This window comes from Triticum aestivum, chromosome 6B, assembly GCF_018294505.1.
Source record: "Triticum aestivum cultivar Chinese Spring chromosome 6B, IWGSC CS RefSeq v2.1, whole genome shotgun sequence".
Lineage (NCBI taxonomy): Eukaryota > Viridiplantae > Streptophyta > Magnoliopsida > Poales > Poaceae > Triticum > Triticum aestivum.
This window is the reverse complement of record NC_057810.1, coordinates 561,831,840-561,855,936: the sequence shown is the minus strand read 5'-3', so window position 1 is coordinate 561,855,936 and position 24,097 is coordinate 561,831,840. Positions and strand designations below refer to the sequence as shown.

General features: G+C 44.7%; 1 protein-coding gene and 1 long non-coding RNA gene across 3 annotated transcripts in view; both read right to left on the bottom strand.

Annotated features, from left to right (window-relative positions):
* Positions 1-6,215: 6,215 nt before the first annotated feature.
* Positions 6,216-9,058, bottom strand: LOC123134420 (uncharacterized). Of its 2 annotated transcripts, none has more exons than XR_006465641.1 (5): positions 9,000-9,058; positions 8,481-8,549; positions 8,329-8,372; positions 6,703-7,086; positions 6,216-6,527 (listed from the first exon to the last, which is right to left on the bottom strand). It is a non-coding gene; the product is annotated as an uncharacterized lncRNA (long non-coding RNA). The 2 variants fall into 2 exon arrangements; XR_006465640.1 differs by having other exon boundaries at positions 8,329-8,356.
* Positions 9,059-9,113: 55 nt separating this feature from the next.
* LOC123139381 (uncharacterized) overlaps positions 9,114-24,097 on the bottom strand; it is a 31,874-nt gene continuing 16,890 nt past the window's right edge. Inside the window, exons 2-4 of the mRNA XM_044559190.1 lie at positions 10,000-10,442; positions 9,833-9,909; positions 9,114-9,227 (exon numbers count right to left, since the gene is read on the bottom strand). Of these exons, the coding sequence (XP_044415125.1) occupies positions 9,905-9,909; positions 10,000-10,442 (448 nt within the window). The 3' untranslated portion in view covers positions 9,114-9,227; positions 9,833-9,904. The remainder of the gene's footprint in view (positions 9,228-9,832; positions 9,910-9,999; positions 10,443-24,097) is intronic.

Sequence of the window (24,097 nt, the reverse complement as noted above, 5' to 3'; positions counted from 1 at the left end):
CCTCCCACAGATTGATAAACCTAAGGTCATCCACTTGAGGGAAATTTGCTACTGTCCTACAAACCTGTGCACTTGCAGGCCCAAGAACGTCTACAAGAAGAAGGTTGTGTAGTAGACATCAGTGACCACATCACCACTCTTGTTCACTAGCCTCAAAGTTCTTTGAGAGTATTGAGCAACTCCAGCAACACGACTAACATCATCCGGATCAGATTCTTCTTGAGCAACCATTTCTTTCCCATCTCTCTTCTTGATCTTGGAGTTCAAAGGATCTGGCAACTTCTTCCTGGGAAAGGTCTTGGGAAACCTTGGTGTATCCTCTCTCTTCTCATAAGGGCACTCATTGGAGAAGTGGTTGGTTTCTTCACAGTTGTAGCATTTTCTTACATTCTTCTTTTGAAATCTTCCCTTGAATTTTCCCGCGCTAAACTTCTTGACAAATAGAGCCATGTCTTCATATGAAGGTCCCTCATAGGATTCAACCTCATCACCATCTTCATCATCATCATCATCTTCTTCTTCTTCACTTTGCTCATCTTCACATACATGTTTGGCCTTCAATGCAAGATTGATCTTTGATGTTGGAGTACCGTGCATGGCAAGATGTTTTGTGGTATTTGCCTTTGACTCTTCAAATAGTTGGAAGGTGGGTATGATGTCATCTATAGTCATTTCCTTGAAGGCATGGTGTTGTCTTATGTCCCACACCATTTGATGGTGATATGGGGCAAGAGCATGAAGCAACTTATCCACAAGGAATCGCTTAGTAATTTTGAATCCATCTTGTGTCTTGTCACACTCACACGACTCAATGTCAGTGGTGAGAGTCATGAGACACTCAAGGATTTGATTGGGAGTTTCACCTTTCTCCATACAAAAGTTTTCCAATTTCATATTGAGCACTCTGGAGGGCGGAGGTACCGGTCTTGGATCTTATAATGCTTTCCATAGTTCCTTGGCACTTGTGATATGTATGAACGGTCTTCTTTGTTTTTCAACCATACCTCTCCTTATACACATGGTTGCAGTGTCACTGAGATTCTTGTCATAAATTTCTCTTGGTGTAGGATTCTTTGGATCAACCACATGGTACCCATACTCCAAGATCTCCAGCATCTCATCGTTTCCATATCGAAGATGATCCTGCATAGCAACTCTCCACAAGGCAAAATCGGAAGTGGCATCAAGTAGAGGAGGTTTTCCTTGAGGATTATATTTCGGTTTCTCAACCTGGGGTCTTGCATACAGCCATGGAACACTTGAGTTTTCATTGCTAGGAGGTTGTTGACCAAGTGACGGAGCACGCACAGTTGGCCTCGAAGCCGCACCACCCGAGAGTGGTGCAAGCACCGTGGACAACGTGGCTAATCTCATTTGGACCAAGGCCTCAAGAGAAGCATCATGCTCCTCTTTTTATTTAGCAAGGGCCCATTCCAGATCCTCAGAAGTAAAGGACTTGACTTCAGAAGAGGCCTTGCCTTTATCCTGCGGATCTGCAACAAGGGGAGACCCATCGGGGTTCATCTCGGTCTAGGGCGGTTAAGCCACAAGAATAGAGCATGAGGCTCTCATACCAATTGAAAGGATCGAGATGGACCTAGAGGGGGGGGTGAATAGGTACAATTACAAATTTTAATTATAACTAAGCAATTTTAGGCAATAATGCGGAATATGAGAGTGAGCCTAACAATTGCAAGAGTAGTACTAAGTGCTAAGCAAGTAACATGAGTATGTAAGGAAGCGAGCACAATAAGATATAAGTAAGTGCTAAGAGACAAGTAACCACAAGTAGAGAGTTAGGGTTAGGAATAACCGCAACTCCGGGAGACGAGGATGTATGCCGATGTTCACTTCCTTGGAGGGAAGCTACATCACCGTTAGAGAGGTGGATGTTACCAAGAAGGCACACCAATGCCACAAAGGCTCACCCTATTCTCCCTTTGAGACAACACCACGGAGGCGTTTCTCAACCACTAGTGGTAGACCTTGGGGTGGTCTCCAAACCCTCACAAACTTTTCCGGGGGTAACCATAAAGGTCGATTCCTCTCCGAAAGACTCCTACCGCCTAGGAGTCTCCAACCTCCAAGAGTAACAAGAACAATGGGGAAAAGCTCAAGACTTGCTCAAATCATGAATTCCTTTGGTGCAAAGAAGGAGAAGGAATGGATCTATCACTTGAATTGGACAACTTCTCTCAAATGCTCTCAAATCCCTTGGGGATCTAAGATTTGGTGTGGAGGAGTGAGAGAGGGAGAGAGTGAAATGTGTTCTAGGGTTTGTTCAAAGTGAGTGGCCAGTCGTCTCTCGTGGGGAAGAAGGGCTATATATAGTGTGAGTACAATTATGGCCGTTGTAGTGTAAGTGAATGGGCAGCCCGAACATCCGGGCAAGGGGCCAGACATCGGCCTGGCAAGGTTCGAGGAACAAAACTAGAACCGGAACAGAAAACGGAGGGACCGGACATCCGGGGGCCAAGCCCTGGCATCTGGCATATCAGGAAGGCCCGGATATCTGACAGATGGCCGGACATCCGTTGTGATCACAAACAGGTTACAGAACCTCAACTGTTCTATGGGTAGTGGAGGTCGGACATCCAGGATTGGGCCCAGACATTCGGCATGTCAGGTAGGCCTGAACATCCGGGGAAACACCCAGACATCGTGCAGCGCAACACACAAGAGTTCTCCGGATGGCTAGGCCCGGATATCCGGCAAGAAGGCCGGATATCCGGCATGAGGCTCGGACATCCGGCTTGAAGCCGGGACATCTGGCAGCCAAGAGACAGAAACAGAAAGTTTTAGCATGTGCATGTATGGCAATGAGGTTTGTGGCAAGAGCAAGCCTTTAACTAACCCTATCGATCACCTCTTAATAGTGCGGGATCCTATACTCAAGAAAACAAATATGAAATCAATTTTTATGCTTCATCCTTGAGTAAAATCACTTTGCATGCTCCTGATCCACACACTTCAATGAACCGGGGACTAACACCTGAGATTTACTTAACAACCATTGTTAGTCCCCTACATGTATATTGTCATCAACATCAAAACATGATGTAAGGGCATGATTGCTCTTTCAGCAATACGACTTCTGCGCCATATACCATAAAAAAGATGGTGTATCTGGTCGTTCGATTGGGCGTTGTTCGGAGCCCCCAGAGTACAGAATCGAGTTCCTCAACTAAGTGCTTATCTGATTCTCATAAAGAGCGTACTAGTCTGGGTTTAATACCACTCATAATCGGACCATTGGCCCGCTCGACTTGGCCGTTCGTTGAAGGGTGGTATATAGATGCATAGTCGAGTTTAATGCCCAACTTAGCACACCAGTTTTTCACCTCATCAGTTGTGAAGTTAGAGCCATTGTCAGTGATGATACTGTGCGGAACACCATAACGGTGGACTACGCCTGATATAAAATCGATCACTGGTCCGGCCTCAACTCTTTTGACTGGTTTGGCTTCTATCCATTTAGTGAATTTATCCACCATGACCAGTAAGTATTTATTTTTGTGGCTTCCCCCTTTAAGGGTCCGACCATGTCAAGCCCCCAGACCGCAAAGGGCCACGTAATGGGGATTGTTCTTAATGCGGTGGGAGGCATGTGACTCTGATTGGCGAAGAGTTGACAGCCCACGCAATGTTGGACGAGGTCTTGCGCGTCAGCTCGAGCCGTAGGCCAGAAAAAGCATGTACAAAACGCCTTGCTTACAAGGGCACGGGCTACGGCATAATGACTGCCGAGACAGGCATGTATCTCTACCAAGAGTTGCCTTCCCTCCTCTTCAGAGATACACCTTTGAAGGACTCCGGTTGTACTTCTTTTATATAGTTTCCTTCATGTACTTTGAAGGCTTTGGAGCGCCGAACTGTGCATCGCGCCTCATTTTGATCGTCGGGGAGCTCTTTCCTATTAAGGTAGGCCAAGTAAGGTTCAGTCCAAGGAGCGATAACGGCGATGATCTCAAGAACACAGGGTGTTATCTCGATATCCGAACCCCCAAAGTTGTCCACATTGTGTTCGGCGGATGGGGGTATGATTAGGTATGTGTTACCTTTGCTGCTCTCACCCGGCCACACCATAGATGGCTTAAAGAGCCGCTCCACGAAGGTGTTGGGTGGCACGGGTCGCGTTTGGCGCCCATACGAGCAAGGATGTTGGCTCCCTGATTACTTTCCCGGGTGACATGATGGAACTCATGTCCGTCGAACCGAGCTGACATTTTTAATATGGCGTTTCAGTATGCCATCATTTTTGGGTCCTTTGCATTGAACTCTCCATTGACCTGTGAAATTGTAAGGTTCAAATCACTACACACCTCCAAGCATTGTATGCCATGGAGACAGCCATACGAAGACCACGCAGTAGCGCCTCGTATTCGGCTCCATCATTAGGGTTCGCATACATGATTTTCAATACGTAGCGGACTGTGTCCCTAGTGAGAGATGTGAGGATTACGCCAGCCCCCAGCCCGACCAGCATTTTGGAACCAACGAAGTACATGACCCAATTAGAATATGAGTTGTACTCTTTAGGGAGTTCCGCTTCCGTCCATTCGGCTATAAAGTCAGCCAACACCTGGGATTTCATAGCCCGGCATGGCTTGAATATGATTTCGAACGGTAATAGCTCCATTGCCCACTTTTCTATGCGGTCAGTGGCGTCTCTGTTATTAATGATGTCATTCAGTGGTACCTCGGATGCCACTGTGACAGAACACTCTTGAAAGTAGTGCCGAAGCTTGTGAGACGCCATGAAGACTGTGTAGGCTATCTTCTGATAGTGCGTGTATCAGGATTTGCAAGGTGTAAGGACCTCCAATACGTAATATACTGGTTTTTGGGTGGGATATTTATGTCCCATGTCCCCTTGCTCGATGATGAGGACAACACTAACTACTTGGTTAGTTGCTGAAATGTATAATTACATAGGCTCTCCGATGCCAGGTGCGGCCAAGATTGGGTTGCTTGCGAGAAGGTCCTTTATTTCTTCCCATTCGGCTGTGGATGCGTCCGTCCATTTGAAGTTATCAGTACGGTGCAGTAGCCGCAACACATCCAGCTAGTTTATGGACCTGCTTTAGGTCTATTGGCGTGGCCAATTGTGACATGGCTCAGATTTTTGCTGGGTTTGCCTCAATTCCTCTATGGGAAACAATGAACCCCAGCAACTTTCCGGCTCGGACTCCAAAGACACATTTTTCTGGATTAACCCGGATGTCGTATGTTCGGAGATTGTCGATGGTAACGCGAAGATCATCCACCAATGACTCAATGGGTCTTGTTTTAATGACCATATCGTTCACGTATGCTTCGACTGTTTTTCCTATTTGTTTTTCCAGGCATGTTTGAATCATGCGCTGGTAGGTAGCCCTGGCATTTTTGAGTCCGAAGGGCATAGTGTTGAAGCAGAAGGGACCGTAAGGGGTGATGAATAAGGTTGCAACCTGGTTCGATTCCTTCATCTTAATCTGATGGTATCCGGAATAGGCATCGAGGAAACATAGCGAATCGTGTCCTGCAGTTGCGTCGATAATTAGGTCAATGCGGGGCAATGGGAAAGGATCTTTGGGGCAGGCCTTGTTGAGGTCCTTGAAGTCGACACAGAGGCACCATGATTTGTCCTTTTTAGGGACCATAACCATATTGGCTAGCCAATCCGGATGTTTGATTTCCCTAATGAACCCAGCCTCTAGTAACTTGGCTAGCTCTTGTCTGATAGCTTGACGTTTGGGTCAAAAGCTGGCGGTCGTAAACTGAAATTAACGACCTTCTCTATGAGAAGGTCGTAGACGTTTACGACCAAAATATGCCTACTGTTTTGTCTTGGTCACTAGCAGCCTCCCCAGGCCACGTAGGCATCCGACGTGGCAATCTGATGTGGCACAAAAATCAGCCCGGTCCAATTCAGTGTTTTAGATGGGCCAAGCCCATTAATTCAGCCCACTTATATTTTTTTCCTATGAATTTTTTTAGCTTCATGGACCAAGCCCAACAGCCATTTATTCTTTTGGGCCAGCCTTTTTGTTTTCTGAGCTTCTTCCATTTTTCTAGGCCTCAGCCTTTTGTGGTCCATTTAACTTTTTAAAAATTTTAAGACGTTTTTCCTTTCATTTTTTTGTCCAATATTGTTTGGGCTAAGGCCTCTTCCAGCCCATCAATATTTTTAGCCCGCTAATTCAAAGGACTGGACAACAGAGAAACAATTCAGCTTTTCTTCAATTTTGCTATCAAAGCAACATTTGTTTCACTGTACAATCATACATCATTTGTTGTAGTTACATCTTCATCACATTATCTATACATAAGAAGCAGCAACTAAAAGATTGTCATCTATAACAAATGACAACCAGTCAAAAGAAAGATCACCATCACAGCTCCAGCGACTACTAATATACACTACAACTTCCACTTATGTGCAAACCTACAAGAAGGCCAAACAAAAAAGGAATCGCTATCGATTGGATTTGGTTGCAGCCCTTCCAGTTTGCTAATGGCATCTCTCCAGCAGCATATCTCGTAACCTATAGAGAACACAAACTAGCATAAGAATTTGAAACTTCTTCTAATTTGAAACTTTAGGGAAGCACGAAAAGCAGCAGCGAACTAAGACAGTAGCACGCAGGCAGCGTTGTAAACAGCAAACCAAGTAATATAATGTACACTACAAGAGAAACAAAAGGCAAAGCGAGACTTGACCTGGAAGGGGCAGACGTGGGAGCCCTCAAGGCCCTGGAACGCCCTTCGGATCTGCTCCAGCCTCCATTAATGGTCATGCGAGGCAACAGAATTTAGTCATAACAAACAAGCAAGGGCGCTGAATATAATCCAAGTACTCAACTTGTTCTAACCGAATTTAGGAGTCTGTTTTTATTCTTTTCTTATGCAGTCTGAAGATTAACTTGTTCCAACTGAATTTAGTCAGAACAAACAAGAAAGGGCGCTGCAGATCACGCATCTGAGATCAAAGACGCTGTAGATCATGAATCAAAGCACATCTGGTCCAGTACTCGGCACCAACTCCTCCAACTCTTTGCGGAGTAGGGCTATACTATACGGCTTCAAACTTCAAATTTCATAGACCTGGAGCTCATGCAAAAGAGTGAACACATAGGCTACCAGCATTAGAGTCGCTATTATTCTTCGAAAATCAAAAATTATATATTGAAAGAGATCTCATAGAAATGTAGATTTGTGGACCAAATATATGATAAAGCAACAGATTCAACCAACTTCAAAAACCTAGATGTTTTGTGATATAGTACCACAAGAACCACAAGAATACTAGATATAGTATAATATGATTCCAGGAGACCAAAAGAGCATCAATCAGTAGCAGGTATATAGCTAGCAAACTACTACTAGACATCATCGACACTTGAACTAGCCAGAGGCCATCCAATGGATTAAGCAACGTTCATACTAAACCTACAAATTCTAATTACCTACAAAAAATCAGTAGCATAGGCAGACTATGTTGACTGAAAATCAAACTCCAGCCACATTGCTCTGTGTTCCTACACTAAACTGGAAACAATAGAAATCAAATGGGCTAAACAGTGAGTCGGAGCCCTCTTTCTAGAGTTGAGACTCCACTCTTACCTCCACATCACACTCCTAATGCTACTGATGCAAAACTACTCTTAAATGGACTGCCACAGCTATACTGCAAGAATTTACAGCTATACTCCATGTACTGCTCTCCAGGAGTACTCCAATTCATCTTTCAAAAAATGTTCAAGCACTAACTAAAAAAGGAATTTTAAGTTTTGGAACCCAAGAGACAACCGTAGCATCTACACTGACATGTGTAGTTCAATTAGGTTGGTCCTGTGCAAGACAAGCTACCTAGATTTTGCTGATGCACACTATAAACTATCAAAAAAATAATGGACATGAAAAATTCAAAAAAAAAATCAGAAAACTGCAGATACAGACTAGACTGCCACTTTGTCCTAAATGCTACATAGTCAGTTTTCACACACAAGCAATCAAAACGCTACAAGGTGTCATTTGTCCATCCTACCAGGAACAACGGCATCCAGAAAGGTAAAACGGAACATATTTTCCCTTGAGGAGTAGACAAGGCACAACTACAATTCAAGCCATTGGACTGCCAATCGACTCCACTAGCATTATATCAGATACAATAGTACACATTTCAGAGGAAACAACCCATGTGCAGCGTACATCGTACTAGTATCAGTGAGAGGAGGAGCTACAGCCACATATGATGACTGGTGTATACTCTTGGGCATCCATCCGGGCAAATAAGAAAAGAAATAAAAAACAAGAACGGGGATGGAATGTGGCGGGAGCTATCACCTTGAAGATGGGTGGCTCGGAGCAGATCCTACAGCGAAAAGCATCTACATCAGTGAGAGAGCAAGGACATCAGGGAAAATAGGAACGTTGCATTCTTGAAAGGAAGCAGGGATATGAATAACTGGGTAGAGAACATTGAAAATGTATCTTACCCTGCAGTGGTGATCAAAGCCATCAACACACTTGTCGCACACTCTGCAATGCTTACTGTTCTTCAAAACCTACATAAATACACACCAGGTTTGTAATAACATGTCGCAAAAAAGGTGAAGAAGTCATGCCATTCCCCATAAGATAGAGCTACCTAATGTAGCAATAACATTCGATTCAAACTACTACACACCCTCTTGCATGTCTGACTACAACCTACTAGTAGTAAGTTACAGTAGTTCTAAAATTACATCGAATATCAATAGTGCAGGGCACACCACAGCTACCCACTACTCCATTAGTTAGTCCGTACCAACCACAACCACAACTCCATAGGCATTGCTGATGTAGCTAAACTGATTTCAACTTGCAGACAAAATTAGCTAGGGATGGGAGAAAGAAAACAAGTATCATTCAGCTCCGACCATGGCCCCGTATACTGTCCAACTCGGGACTGGACACAATCAACAGAGATGAAATGCACAATTGACAACAGATCCCACCAGACGGAGGAAACGAACCTGGCGTGGATGAGCTTGACGCTGGTCTTCATGTCGGGCCTGGACCAGTTGTAGGCGATGGATCCTGCGACCCCCATGAGCCACAGCGTCCCTGCAAGCACACACGACAGAAAAAGGGGATCAGATTCAATTCAATCACACGGCAAGGAACGACGCGGAACAGAGAGGAGGAGGAGCTCCGTCGGTGGAAGGGGAGTTCCCCGTGGCGCACCATGCTCGTGGACACCCCTGATGCCATGGCATTAAATATGAGTGTCGTTGGTCATCGTAAAATCAGTAGTGCACAATGGAGCACACAACAATAGTTACCAAGCAAGCTGACAGACTGACAGTGTTGTTAGGCATCTTAAGAAATTTCATAAACATACAAAGTTAAGTTGTTCATAGGGCCACTTTGGCACCTTGCAACAGCCTCTAATCTAAGCCATCAGACTAACACCACACGGTCTAAACACACAAAGAAAATTCCATTTCCACAGAGAAATGGACACCAACTCTCCATCATCACCACGCAAACACGTTCAGAAACTTGTAGAAACATCTGGAAAAAAATCACATATCATCGTAAACTCAATAAAGTGCAATGCAGAAGACACCAATTGGTATCTAGCCTCTAAGAAATTTCATAACAGACGAAGTTAAGCTGCCCATACGCACAGCCACCTGGTACCTTGCAAAAGCCCCCAATGTAAACCATCAGGCTAACACCACACGGTCTAAACACACAAGGAAAACCCCATCTCCAGAGAGAAATGGACGCAGGCTCCACATTATCACCACGCAAGCACATTCAGAAACTTGTGGCAGGGCATGGAGAGGGAGAGAGCACTCACTTGGCTTGAGCCTTGCCCTTGGGGAGGACGGTGTGGTCCACGGCCGGCCTGATCTTCCATGCCTCGTTGATCTCAATCTGCGGAAGGAATCAGCACAAGAATAAACCCAACCACCAAATCACCAAGCAGGATGCAGAGGAACCGGGCGAAACTCGAAGTCGAAGTACCAAATGCCGAGGACGATGAGAGATAGGACCAGGACGCCTGCTCGCAGTCGGTGGTGGCGACCATGTCCACGACGGCCTCCGTCTCTGGCCCTGGGATGAGAACACCGTCCCGGACGGCGACCACCAGGTCCTTCCAGTGCTCGTTCCCGAGCAGCCCGCGGAGGAGGTAAGGTGCCACCAGATCGCTTCCGGACGGGGACGGGGCAGAGGCGTCGGCGAGGAGCCAACGGAGATGGTGGTGGAGGTGCGGCGCCGAGGGCGGGATGGGCGCAGCGGCCCTGCGGAGGAAGGCGGCGACTGAGACCTCCGGGACGGGGTGGGTCGACGGGCGGAGGAAGAGCGGCGGGCGTCCTCGGGAGGCGAGGAGGAGCGGAGCGGGTGGTGGCGCGCGGGCGTGGGCGGCGGGATCGGCATGAGGTAGGTGGCGGCGGCTAGGACTGGATCTGAATCGGGGGAGAGGCACTAGTAGAAAAAGGGTCAAACGTGAAGCACATTAGTGCCGGTTTGATTTTGGCCCGGTACTAATGGTACCATTAGTGCCGGTTCGAACGGATTTGCATTAATGCCGGTTCGTGTTGAACCTTTAGTACCGGTTCGTGGCACGAACCGGTACTAAAGGGGTGGTGGTAGGCTGGCGTCAGGCCGGGGCCCCACGATCACCTTTAGTACCGGTTCATGGTACGAACCGGCACTAAAGGTCTAACCTTTAGTACCGGTTCGTACCATGAACCGGTACTAAAGGGGTCTGACCTATAGTACCGGTTTGTGACACAAACCGGCACTATAGGGCAATTTTCAAACTCTAGCCCCCCCTGTGTGTCGCCATTTTAGTTCTGAAAAAATCAAAAGAAAATGATAAAAACTTCAAAAAATAAAATCCTTCGAGAGGTAGTTATATTACTACATCTACTAGTTAGGAAAATTTGAAAACTACAATTTGGACATGTTTTGCAAAAAGTGTAGGGAAAATGTAAAACGGCTATAACTTTTGCATACGATGTCGGAAAAAAACGTATAATCTATCAAAAAATTCAGCACGAAAATCCGCATCCGATGGAGGCAGCCTAGGGCCTGTTTGGAATTTTTTAGAATCCTCAAATTCCAAAAGGAAAAAAAGATATGGTCAAATTTTAGTTTTTTTACAAAAATTTGGTTAAATCTGGTCAAACTACTTATTCAAGAAGTATTAATGTTACTACATAATTATTCAAGAATATTAGTGTTACTAAATAATTATTTCAATTTTTTGAATTTTTGTCAAATCTGGTCAAACTATGGTCAAACTGTGGTCAAACTATGGTCAAACTTATTCAAGAAATATTAGCGTTACTAAATAATTACTGTTTTTTAGAATAATAGTTTCAAACTCAAACGGTGAAATGTGTGACTTCATGCTCAAACTAAACTCCTGAGGGTTAATAGGATTGACATCCTACTATTGTCTGGAAAACAACAAGTGCAGACTCGAAAACGAAGGAGAATAGAACCCGAAAGTTAAGCGTGCTCGGGCTAGAGTAGTGAGAGGGATGGGTGACCGGTCGGGAAGTTAGATGATTTGGAATGAGTGATCCACACTTGAGCAGTTAAGAGAGGTGATTAGAGAATAAATCATTGAATAATTCGGAAAAATTAAAAATAAAAAAAATTAAAAAAAATTTCCAAAATTTTCAAAAAAAAAATTCAAAAGAAAAAACCTTTAGTACCGGTTGGTAACACCAACCGGTACTAAAGGTCCCCCATACCAGGGCGCGAGCTCACGCCACGTGGTGGCACTTTAGCGCCGGTTCGTGCCGAACCGATACTAAAGGGGGGGGGGCTTTAGTGCCCACACTTTAGTGCCGGTTATGGAACCGGCACTAAAGGCCCTTACGAACCGGTGCTAAAGCTCCGTTTTCTACTAGTGAGGGGAGAGGGGACGGGAGGAGTGGAGTTAGGGTTTGGGCTGCGGGTGGGTGGGTGTATGGATGGATGGATGTGTGCCATGTCATAAATCCATGGCACAAACATCTCAACCAATGAAAATTAAACTTATGTATATGTGTTTTTTTCTTTTTGTTTCTCTTCTTTGTTTTCACCTATGTGAAGAACCTATCAAATATTAGTTATAAAATTGGACCGCAACAATTTTCAAACATATTCGACCGTGTTTTATGTACAAATGGACCAAATGGTTCCCTCTTAAAAGTTTTTCGTCCACCTCTCGTCCATTTTTTGAGTGTTCAAAACGAGTTTTTTGTGAAGAACCTAGAAAATATTTGTTGCAAATTTGGACCAAATCAATTTTATAAAATTTTAGGCCATATTTAATGTATAATTGACCAAATGGTTGGGTGTCAAAAGTTTTGATCAACCACTCGTGAAAAAGACAAATTCCCACCGATTCAGCTAGAAGCGGGTCAAATTTGAACTGCATCTGCCTCATAGTTTGGTCTTTATTTTTTTTCCAAAAATCATTTCTAGGTACATAAGTACCTATTTAATCAGAGAAACATCAAAAGTTTTCCAAGATTAACCACTTGCTAGGAACGGTCAAGCCCGCCGTTTTGATGGCATTTTGAAATGGGCATAAAAAATTCAAAAAAAAATCTAAAAATTGGAAAACCTTCGCATTGTTTCATTATATGTGACCAAGTTTCCAGGAAAAATAATAAACTTGTAATACAGAAATTATTTTAGAAAAGTGTTCTAACAAATGAGCTGTCATGCGTGAAGATTCAGGGCTTTCAAGCTAAATGATCTATCTTATGGCCACATTCATGGCATAGTTTGTTCAAATGATCTCATATTGTGCACAAGGGTGCATCTTGGAATTCCAAACAATGTTGCCTAAGGGAGTTTTCACTTTCATTGCGCAAAAGAGCCAATTTCCATTTTTCGAGTGCCCCAAGTGAGGTTTTTTTGTGAAGGAGCTACCAAATAATTCTTGCAAAATTTGACCAAATCATTTAAAAAAAATACTAGGCCATATTTAATGCACAATTGACCAAATGGTTGGGTGTAAAAAGTTTTGTTCCACCTCTGGTGAAAAAGACAAATTTCCGCTAATTTAGGTGGAAGCGGGTCAAATTTGAACTGCAGCTGCCTCATAGTTTGCTCTTTACTTTTTCCAAAAATCATTTCTAGGTACATAAGTATCTATTTAATCAGAGAAACATCAAAAGTTTTCCAAGATTCAACCACTAGCTGGAACGGTCAAGCCCGCCGTTTTGAATGCATTTTGAAATGGACATAAAAAATTCAAAAAAAATCAAAAAAATGGAAAACCTTCGCATTGTGTCATTATATGTGACCAAGTTTCCAAAAAAATAATAAACTTGTAATAAGGAAATTATTTTAAAAATGTGTTCTCAGAAATGAGCTGTCATGCGTGAAGATTCATGGCTTTCAAGCAAAATGATCAATCTTATGGCCACATTCATGGCACGGTTTGTTCAAATGATCTCATATTGTGCACAAGGGTGCATCTTGGAATTCCAAACAATGTTGCCTAAGGGAGTTTTCACTTTCATTGCACAAAAGAGCCATTTTCCATTTTTCGAGTGCCCCAAGTGAGGTTTTTTTGTGAAGGACCTACCAAATAATTCTTGCAAAATTGGACCAAATCATTTAAAAAAATACTAGGCCATATTTAATGCACAATTGACCAAATGGTTGGGTGTAAAAAGTTTTGATCCACCTCTGGTGAAAGAGACAAATTTCCGCCGATTCAGTTGGAAGCGGGTCAAATTTGAACTGCAACTGCCTCATAGTTTGCCATTTATTTTTTCCAAAAATCATTTCTAGGTACATAAGTACCCATTTAATCATAAATACATCGTTTGGTGGCGATACATCGAGGTTTGGATGGTGGGTGAGGGCCCCAACTTTAGAGCGTGTAAACTCGCATGCCCGCCGCGTGGTCACCGCGTGATCCTGGCGTTGCCATGTGTTCTGGGCGGCATAGGCATGACTAGTGGGTTGGGAACTCTCTAGGTAGGTGTTAGGAAGAAAATCACAACATAAGATTGTCACGAGGAGACCGATCGATGCTCAAACATGAATAAGCAGCCAAGTGTTTGATTAGTGGTACGGGAAAGGCACATGGCTAATGGGCGCGAGTTTTGGCTGAGGATGATCAATTACTAAGAAGACCGTCTTCACAACTTTTCATCTCAAAAGGAGGAGCCTAGGTGGTACTTGCTTTGCAAAGTACCACACTAGACATAAATACGAATGTTGAAGCTGGACTCAAAATAATGAATGGATTGAGCTGGCATTTGGTGGAGGATGGTTATTTGGGTAGAGGAAAGCACTGTAGAAAATGGATAACATTTGGACATGCCAAAATGGTACTTCCTTCACAAAGTGCTGCTCTGAACAGAATAGGAAAATGAATATTGTTGAGTTATTATTGAACTAGGCAAGGAAGGTTTTTGACATATTTGATGAAGATATGATCCAAACAATTTATGTGAATTTTTTGGGAATTTTCGAAATAACAGAAATATAGGTTGCTTCACAACCTAGGGCAAAAATTGACACATGGACATGACACATAGGCAAAACTGATGAGATGGCGCCTAGTCATCACAACCCACCACAATTTACAAGGCTATGACCATCTATATTGGTCTTTAACAACTAGAAATAAGGCAGCAGACCAGCACTGTTTGCTTTATGAACATTTCGTGTAAGGAAATTACGACCTTTCTGACCAAAATGGTCGCAATGGTTTAGGGTTTGGAGCCCCCCGAACAACTTTTGATCAATTGGTCTCAAATGGTCATAGATCTATGACCAATTCTTCCAGGGTCACTGACAGAAGGTCACTAGTTGACATATTTCTTATAGTGTTACGCTAGTTCTTTGTACAGGCACACTGCAACTTCTTTTTCGCTTACAAGGTTGTACGAAGGAGTCCAGGCATCAATTGCTTGGATATGCAGTTCCAATACTTCTTTCTTCCCACACTGCATTTGTAAGTCGAATGGTTAATCTGGTAAGATGGTGCATCCTTCATATGTTATATGAGGACGTGTAGTCAGACTAGTTGTAGCCACACACATCACACTGGCTTTTACTGTATATTTCATGCGATTACTTTTGGCATATCGAGATCTAAGCAATCTACAATAGGATGAAAAGACTGGCATCCTTCACATTATTGGCAAACTCAGTTCATAAAGACAAGCAATTCAACCATTCTGTGGGTAAATCAAAAGCACCACTAGAATATTTTTCACTACCCAATCATACACACAAAAAGGGGCGACGCCACCATAGGGGCTGGTATGGTCGGCCGCCTCAGGTGGCTGGAAAGTGTGAACCTAGTTTGCGTCATCCAGGTTGGCCCACGCTAGTTTTGTTCGTCCCAACGCACGAGCAGGCAATGTAAAAAATGAATAAAAATGTTTCAATTTGGATGGAACAATAACATAAGTGCAAGGCAGGCCCTATAGCAGGCTCGCGGCCCAAACGAGCGCCTCCCATATTGATCGACAACACGAAAAAGCCCAATTCATTCGCTCCAGCCTCTAGTCAGGTTTGCTCCTAACCTAGCCGCCGCTGGACAGACCGACACAGCACTTCCTCGCGCCCTCGTTGGAGGGCGGTCGTCGGGCTTCAAGAGAACAGAAGGACAAGAAGATGAAGATCCAACCCTGGGTGTAGCCTGCGTGGGAGGTAGCGGTGGCAACACGAGCATGGCACCGAGCTTGCGCAAACGGACAGTCGCAGCTTGCAAGAGTAGCATGCGCAACAAGCAGGTACATCACATCCCTAATTATATCTAATTCAACTCTTCAATTTCTGGCCAATAGTTAAACCTGACGGTGTTGTAAAACTGCTTGTATGTAGGGAATCTATGAGAAAATGAAACCAATTTCTACTTATTTTATAACTCCCCCAATCAATACTGAACTGAATGAATCTGATGCATCTAATCAAGTTTTCGATGCAAACATACAAGCTCATGTTGTTCTTGAGCCTGAAGTGTCTAATGAACAGACTGCTAATGAAGAATTTGATGCAAACATTTTACATGCTCCTGGTGATGAACATATAGTGTCTAATGAGGGATCTAATGCAAGCATTTTGCAAGCTCATTGAAGGATTTAGTGTCGAATGATGATCTGCTATGTTGAGAGAGACAGAGATTTGCATGCATTGATGAAAAGAAAATTATAGTGCATTTTCATAGCTTGAGGAAACGTCGAGGCCATCTACCAGAAAGTCACCGTATCATGACAACATAGCATAAATAATTTTCTAATCTGTTGTTTGAAACTATTGTCATACTTGTGCAGGATAGATATATTGATATCCAGTTTGCGCACTGGTTATAGGTGCAATTACACTTTGATATTTTCAGCCAGAGAACGAATAATTCAAGCAGGTACAGACCATGTTTGTAGTCCACCATGTTGCATTTTGTGTTTTTTGGTGCTTTCATCATTTAGTGTTTATAATCTGAACTACTTTGGATCATTAGCTGGTTTTCAAAGTGCATGTAGCTTCACATTTCTCAAGTTATGTTGGTTTCCGGAGTGCAAGTGCCTTCGTATTTTTTAAGTTAAATGTTCGCCCCTGGTAACTTGAATTCATGGATTCTCCACTGCACACAAATCATATGCGAATGCCAGTACGAATTAAATGAAATGCATGGACTTACGCTAGCTCGTTGTACATGCTCACTACAGCTCTGCTTGCGCTTGGGATCTTCCATGTACAAGTCCTTGTTACCACTTGCTTGGATGTGCAGGCCTTGTGTTCCTTGCATCCCCCTCTGCATTTTTACACGACGAATGGTTGATCAAATAAGAGGAATTGACCTTGATGTTGTACCGGAGGACAGATACTTACAAGGTTATACGGGTGTGCAGGATGTGTACCAGATCCCGTAGCGCCGTCATGCTTCACTAAAAAATGGATTTGGTTGTTTCAGATGATATTTCCAGAAGAAATAAGAGTTAAAGTCAGAGTTGCATAGGCGTGTAAGCTAAGAGAGCAGTGAAAAGATATCCAAATGTCGTCAAAACAATGCACAAGGGAGTGATGTGTGGATACCTAGTTCAGGCCGGCGTTTGGGCATACTCGCCTAGCTAGAGTGCGGGTCACTTTAGAGCCGTTGAGCATGATGCGCTGGTGTTGGCTGGCCGTGCACGGATGCAGATCTTGAGTGGCAGCGGAGAGCTACGATGCGGTGGACGAGACCGTTGGTGAAGCCCCAATGGCCTCGGGGGGCGGAGGTGCAACGATGTACTCAGTGAAGTAACCCCGGTGAGCTGGGAGACGGTGTTGGTGAAGCACACCTGATGCGGTGGAAGTCAGTGTCTGTGAGGCACGTCAGTTGCGGCGGCCGACATTGTCGGTGGTCCACCCGGTGCGGTGGACGAGGGCATAGATGAGGTAGCTCCGGTGCGGTGGTGAAGCATGACCGTCATCTTCGTCATTATTGTCCAGCATAGAGGTGGGGAAAGAGACAAAACGAGGGGTGATTCAAACTTTACTTGGGTTTGCGGCAAATTAGGGATTTGAGCAATCTGGGCGCGGAAGGGGACGGTGGAGAAGAGATATTTTGCAGGGCTGGAATTCGGGCCGCTAGATATTTCAATCCGAAACATGGAAGCGTGAACTTATTTTGTCGTCGTCCTTTTTTGGGGTGGGGGAGTTGGGGAGGGAGGGAGGGGGTGGGTGGCTGGGTGCTACGTGTCCGTCCGACACACGCGACCACCCCGACGGGACTATGCTTCGGTGCCTTAAGGCACCTGCCTTTGTGTCCATGACATGTGGGCCCAACAGGTGGCTGGCCCACATGTCAGTGACCCAAAGGCAGGTGCCTTTAAGGCACCGAAGCAGCGTCCACCCCGACACGACCCTGGTCTGCTTGGTGCACCTACATTTGATAATGCAAACGAATCTGTATGTATTACCATGCCCGTGTTTTCCTTGCAATAATTAGTCATTCGAAACGAGATACTCCCCCCGTTCACTTTTGTAAGTCGTTTCAGAGAACATAAAATGTTCTGTTTTGCACATTCTCTGAAATGTCTTCAAGGTCTTATAAAAGTGAACAGAGGGAGTACTATAAATTAATTAATGAGGAGTTATTTGAAAAAAAATTGAAACCGTATCCATGGCATCCACGCTAACATGGATTAGAGTGTGTGTCACATAATTAGTTATTTGAATTAGAGTGTGTGTCACGTAGCGATCTCCAATTCTAACGTGGATTTCGCATTTCACTGTATCCACGCTACTTTTTTAATACAAATTCATATGTATATGGTGAACACCATGTGTAACGCCCCAAGACCGATGCTCGAGTTGCCTTTCATTTAGTTTTCGTTGTTGTCGTGTGTTTATTTTGTTTGTTGCATTATCATAATTATTTTGCATATTTCATTACTCTATGTTGATGACATGACCATGTTGAGTGCCTTGTCATATTTTTCTTCTTGCATCATGTTCACCTTATATTATATTGCATTGCACCATCCTTGCTTTGTTCTATGCTTCATGATTTTGCCTATGTCATTTTTGTTGCATTTGCATCATGAGCATCATGCCTTGGTTTGCATCTTGAAGTCTTGTTGTGTGATTTTGGGTGACCCCCCCCCTTTTTCTTCTTACCTCCACCTCACTCATGCAACATGCTCATACCAGCGACCATTCATCAAGTTCACCCAAGTTTCTATTCCATTCAAACTTCTCCTTTCTTCTTTATTGCATTTATTTTCATGTGACATTTTCCCTGTCTAGAAAATGTTCCATCTTTTCCTACAAACCCTACACCTTGCCATTAACCCCTCTGTCAATATTCAGCTCTTTTTAAGTTGTTTTGGTTAGGTTCAAAAATGGAGCAAGTTAGAATTAAATTCAAACTTGATTTATTTTTCTATCTTTTAAAATGCCCAAAGCAATTTATTCAAATTCTGCACAAATTCTGGAGTCCAAGGATATTATCATTTCCCTCATAACACTCTCCAATTCCTCTGTGCCTTTTCTCTTTTATTTCTGCTTGAAGAAATAGAACAGAGAAAGAGCAATAGCAACCCAGCGCAGCCCACCTGGGCTTCCCTCCCTAGCCGGCCCAGCCATCCGCTAGCGGCCACCTGCTCCGTTCGCCTCACGCCGTCTCCCTCCTCTCTGGAGCGGTAGCTGCAGCAGCAGCGCCGTGAGCACGCGCTCACGGACGCCGAGGTCGTGCCGTCCAGTCTCCCCCTTTATAAGAGAGCGCCTCCCTAGGGTTTTCCCTTCTCCCTCTCGTTCCTCCCCGTGCCGCCGCCACCTGGTAGGTCCTCGCCCAAGCCACCCATAGCCGTCGCCCGTGCCATGGCTGAGGAGAGATCAAGCTCCTCCCTGGCTTGATCATCGCCGTAGCCATCTTCTTCATCCACGGGAGTGTTGCGGACGTCTTCCACGGCTACGCACACGACCACACGGACCCGGAGCTCCTTCCCCTTCGTCGTCTTCGCTCTCTGCTTCCCAGAGCCGTGGCGCGCCGGAGATCAGCAGCTCGTCGTCGCCGTCGTCCACGTCGTCGTCTTCTTCCTCTTCATCGCCGCGGGACGCCAAGTTCCTCGACGTCGTCTGCTCTGCTTCCTAATCTCCGCGGAGCCGATCACCTCCGTGGTCGCGCTTCCAACCTCGTCTTCTTGTCCCGAACCCTCGGTGAGCAGCCGCTCCTCCCCATCTCTCCCTCTGGTTTGATTCGTCACGGTAGCCGCCGATCCCATGGTGTCTGAGGCCATGTCCGTCATGTACGACCATGGTAACGATCCCGAGCTCATGTTCTAGCCTTTGCTTATCTCACCTGAGCATGCACCCTCAGCCGAGTCCACTTTGCATCACCGATGTCCTCGCCTGTTGCTCCGCTACACGCATGCACACCTTGCTCGTGCACATCCTGCTGGCCTCGCCCGGTCCGTTCATAGCCGAGGCCAAGGCCAGGGAGCTTGCCCAGCCCCTTGCAGCGTGCCTCACATGCACACACTCGCTCGCATCTGGCCGCGTGCACGCGCGCGATCGTCTGCATGCCTACAAGCACTCATGCGGCCTCCACCCGCACGCGCTGCAACCTACGCCTTCGTTGATCTCCGCAGCAAGTATAGCCAAGGCCGGCCCTTCGTTTGTGTTCTTTTTCAGTCAGGTTTGCTCTAGTTATTGGTTCAGTTAGGTCTGGTCTGCAATTTGAACACAAGTCACTTGATGTCGTATTGGTTGGCCTAACCCATTTGCAGCCAGGAGAGCATGGTTCGAATCCCAAGCAATCCCCTTTTGTTTCATTAGTTTGTTTTGATATTCTTCTGTTCCCAGCCGCATAAGAGCAATGTTCATCTGCGGCCGATCCCCCTTTGTATCACAAACACTAACCTAGCCCAGTGGTTCCTCCCTCGAGCACAAATCCAGGAGGACCTGGGTTTCGATCCCTAGGGGCCCCAATTTTTGCTCTGTTTTTCCTGTACTGTTGCACGCGCGCACACACACACTCAGCGCTCACTCGGGCCAAATCTTCCTGGGCCGCTGCAGGTTGCTGCAATCCGGCCCGTGCATATTTTTTCCCAGTCTGAGTTTACCATTTTCCAATGCATTCTTAATTACAGAATTGCCTCTGTTTTACACTGTCTATAGCTAAATATGCATGCATCCAAACTAAACAAACTATATATGCGACATGCTTAGAATTACATATAGTTTCACATTATGCCACTTTCATCCATGTTTAAAATGTTTAAACTTGCCGTTTGTTTAAATTTGCATAAATGCCATGCTAAAATGATTTATTTCATAACTAAATAACCGTAGCTCCGAATTTAATAAACTTTACATGTAAATGGGGTGGAAAAATGCCTAGTTTAACATGGTCCACTTTGTTTTCCTGTTTAACAACTTTAAAATATGTTTTAGGGCAGAACAGTACCAAATCTAAAATATGGACATGAGGATTTTCCGGAATTGTTGTTTGTCCTTCCGACCTCATTTAAACTTGCCAAAATAGTTAGTTTACTTATGCTTCACCTCTTGCCATGTTTAACAACATTTAATATTGTTTGGTAGCTTAAACGAGATTAAACTAAATATGTCAATGTGGTGTTTTGTCAATATGCAACTCGTGGCATATTGAGCTCCACTTAACTTGTAGTATTGTTTGTTGCACTTTGCCATGCCATGCCTCATTAAACCGGACATGCATCATACTTGTTTGTGCATCATGACATGTTTATGCTTGTGCATTTACCTTGTTGTTTGTTTCTTTCTGGTATTGCTTCTTAGTTCCGGTAATGTTGCGATTGTGAGGATTCGTTCGACTACTCCCGTTAGTCTTCTTCATGGACTCGTTCTTCTTCCTAGCGGGATTTCAGGCAAGATGACCGCTACCATGGATCTCACTACTATCATTGCTATGCTAGTTGCTTCGTTCTATCGCTTTGCTGCGTTACCTATCTTTTGCTCATCAAGCCTCCCATATTGCCATGAACCTCTAACCTTTGACACCTTTCCTACGCAAACCGTTGTTTGGCTATGTTACCGCTTTGGTCAACCCCTCTTATAGCGTTGCTCGTTGCAGGTGAAGTTGAAGATTGCTCCATGGTGGACAGGATTTTGGTTGGGATATCACAATATCTCTTATATTATTAATGCATCTATATACTTGGTAAAGGGTGGAAGACTCGGCCTTTTGCCTAGTGTTTTGCTCCACTCTTGCCGCCCTAGTTTCCGTCATACCGGTGTTATGTTCCCGGATTTTGCGTTCCTTACGCGGTCGGGTGATTTATGGGACCCCCTTGACAGTTCGCTTTGAATAAAACTCCTCCAGCAAGGCCCAACCTTGGTTTTACCATTTGCCTCACCACCACCTATACCTTTCCCTTGGGTCGGCCAAACCGAGGGTCATCTTTATTTTAGCCTCCCCGAGCCAGTGCTTGTCTAAGTGTTGGTCCGAACCGAGTAGACTGTGGGGCCCCCTCGGGGAAACTCGAGGTTTGGTTTTACTCATAGGATGCCTCATCCGGTGTTGCCCTGAGAATGAGATATGTGCAGCTCCTATCGGGATTGTCGGCGCATCGGGCGGCTTTGCTGGTCTTGTTTTACCATTGTCAAAATGTCTTGTAAACCGGGATTCCGAGTCTGATCGGGTCTTCCTGGGAGAAGGTATATCCTTCGTTCATTGCGAGAGCTTATCATGGGCTAAGTTGGGACACCCCTGCAGGGTATAATCTTTCGAAAGCCGTGCCTGCGGTTATAGGCAGATGGGAATTTGTTAATGTCCGGTTTTAGATAACTTGACACCATATCCGAATTAAAACGCATCAACCGCGTGTGTAGCCGTGATGGTCTCTTTTCGGCGGAGTCCGGGAAGTGAACACTGTTTCTTGGGTTATGTTTGACATAAGTAGGAGTTCAGGATCACCTCTTGATCATTGCTAGCTTCACGACTGTTCCATTTGCTCTCTTCTCGCTCTTATTTGCGTATGTTAGCCACCATACTTGCTTAGTCGCTGCTGCAACCTCACCACTTTACCCCTTCCTTTCCCATTAAGCTTTGCTAGTCTTGATACCCATGGTAATGGGATTGCTGAGTCCTCGTGGCTCACAGATTACTACAACAACAGTTGCAGGTACAGGTTTATGCGATGATCATGACGCGAGAGGGATGCTTGCTTGTTTCGGAGTCCTTCTTCTGCTTCTTCTTTGATCAGGGGATAGGTTCCAGGTCGGCAGCCTGGGCTAGCACGGTGGATGTCGTTTGAGCTTCTGTTTGTGCTTCATCCGTAGTCGGATGTTGTTCTCATGTAAGTTGATGTTGTATTCGTGTGGCATTGTATGCCTCTTGTATGTATCCCCATCTATTATGTAATGTTGATGTAATGATATCCACCTTGCAAAAGCGTTTCAATATGCGGTTCTATCCTTGGTGGGACCTTCGAGTCTCTTTAGGATAGTATCGCATATTGGGCGTGACAAGTTGGTATCAGAGCCTCGACCGACCATAGGAGCCCCCTTGATTGTTGGTCGTTGTTGAGTCTAGAAAAAAATTATTTTGAGTCTTAGGATTATATATATCAAAGAGTAGGATTCTTTTAACTCCTCAGCCCCCTTCGTCGCTCTGGTGAGGACTCCTGACTTAGATGTTTTGTCTTTCCTCTCCTCAAATTTCACTAAAAAAAATTTTAGGATCACGCGGGTATCTTGGGATCGTTCCGATATTCTTATGACGAGAACATTGTTCTTGGTGCCTCCTGACGTTTAGGGGTTGTGGCAGTGTCCCGGGGAGTTGAGCTCCGAGGTGTTGTCGTCATAATTTTATCGTTGCAGTTCTGGAATACCTGAGTTTTGCCGACATCGAAAGTCTCTTTTATGCAGTTGTTGGTGAGATAACCTCGATGCCTCCCAGTACTGGGGAGTTCAGGAGTATTGCCATGGCTCGTATAAAGGATGCTTTTCGAAGGTTGAGGTACACGATTTCCGGAGTTTTCTTGGTTATGTGTTGACGGATGGATACAGCTGGATGTAGGGATTTTTAGTTTGGGTGAGATATATTGCTTCCCCTGTATCCCCAACACCAGATTGCATAACCAGAAAGTTTCGGGAGTTTTATAGGTGGGAATTCAAGTAGCTCCTAGAATATCTTTTCGACAGATGCATGATATGGGATTGGGTAAATCTCTAACATATGTATTTGTTCCGGCTTATTCCGCAAGCCAAATCCTTTGTTTTGTTGTATTTGTGGTATTCGAGTTGCTTCGAAGTCAAGTGTTGAATCCATACCTTTCCCAAACGGTGTTCTCATATTGCTATGTGAATACTAATCCTTTTGATCATCGAGATTTTCATGTCAATTCTTTCCAACCGGTGTGCTTCTCTTCAAGTGGATCCGATCATTTTAACATTTGTGAGATCAATTCTAAGTTTTCTCAATGGTATCTGTTTCATCCGTCCCTAAGTTGCCTTTGTTTTCCCACCCTCCCACCCTTTTCTTCAAGGACTCAGATATCTTAATCAAGTATCCATCTTATGGATGTGAAGTTTCTCCATTCTTTTCCCGTCAATGTTCTTATCCGGTGAGTCTTAGAAAGATACCAACGGAGCTTTGAGTTCATCATTCTTCGTGATTTTT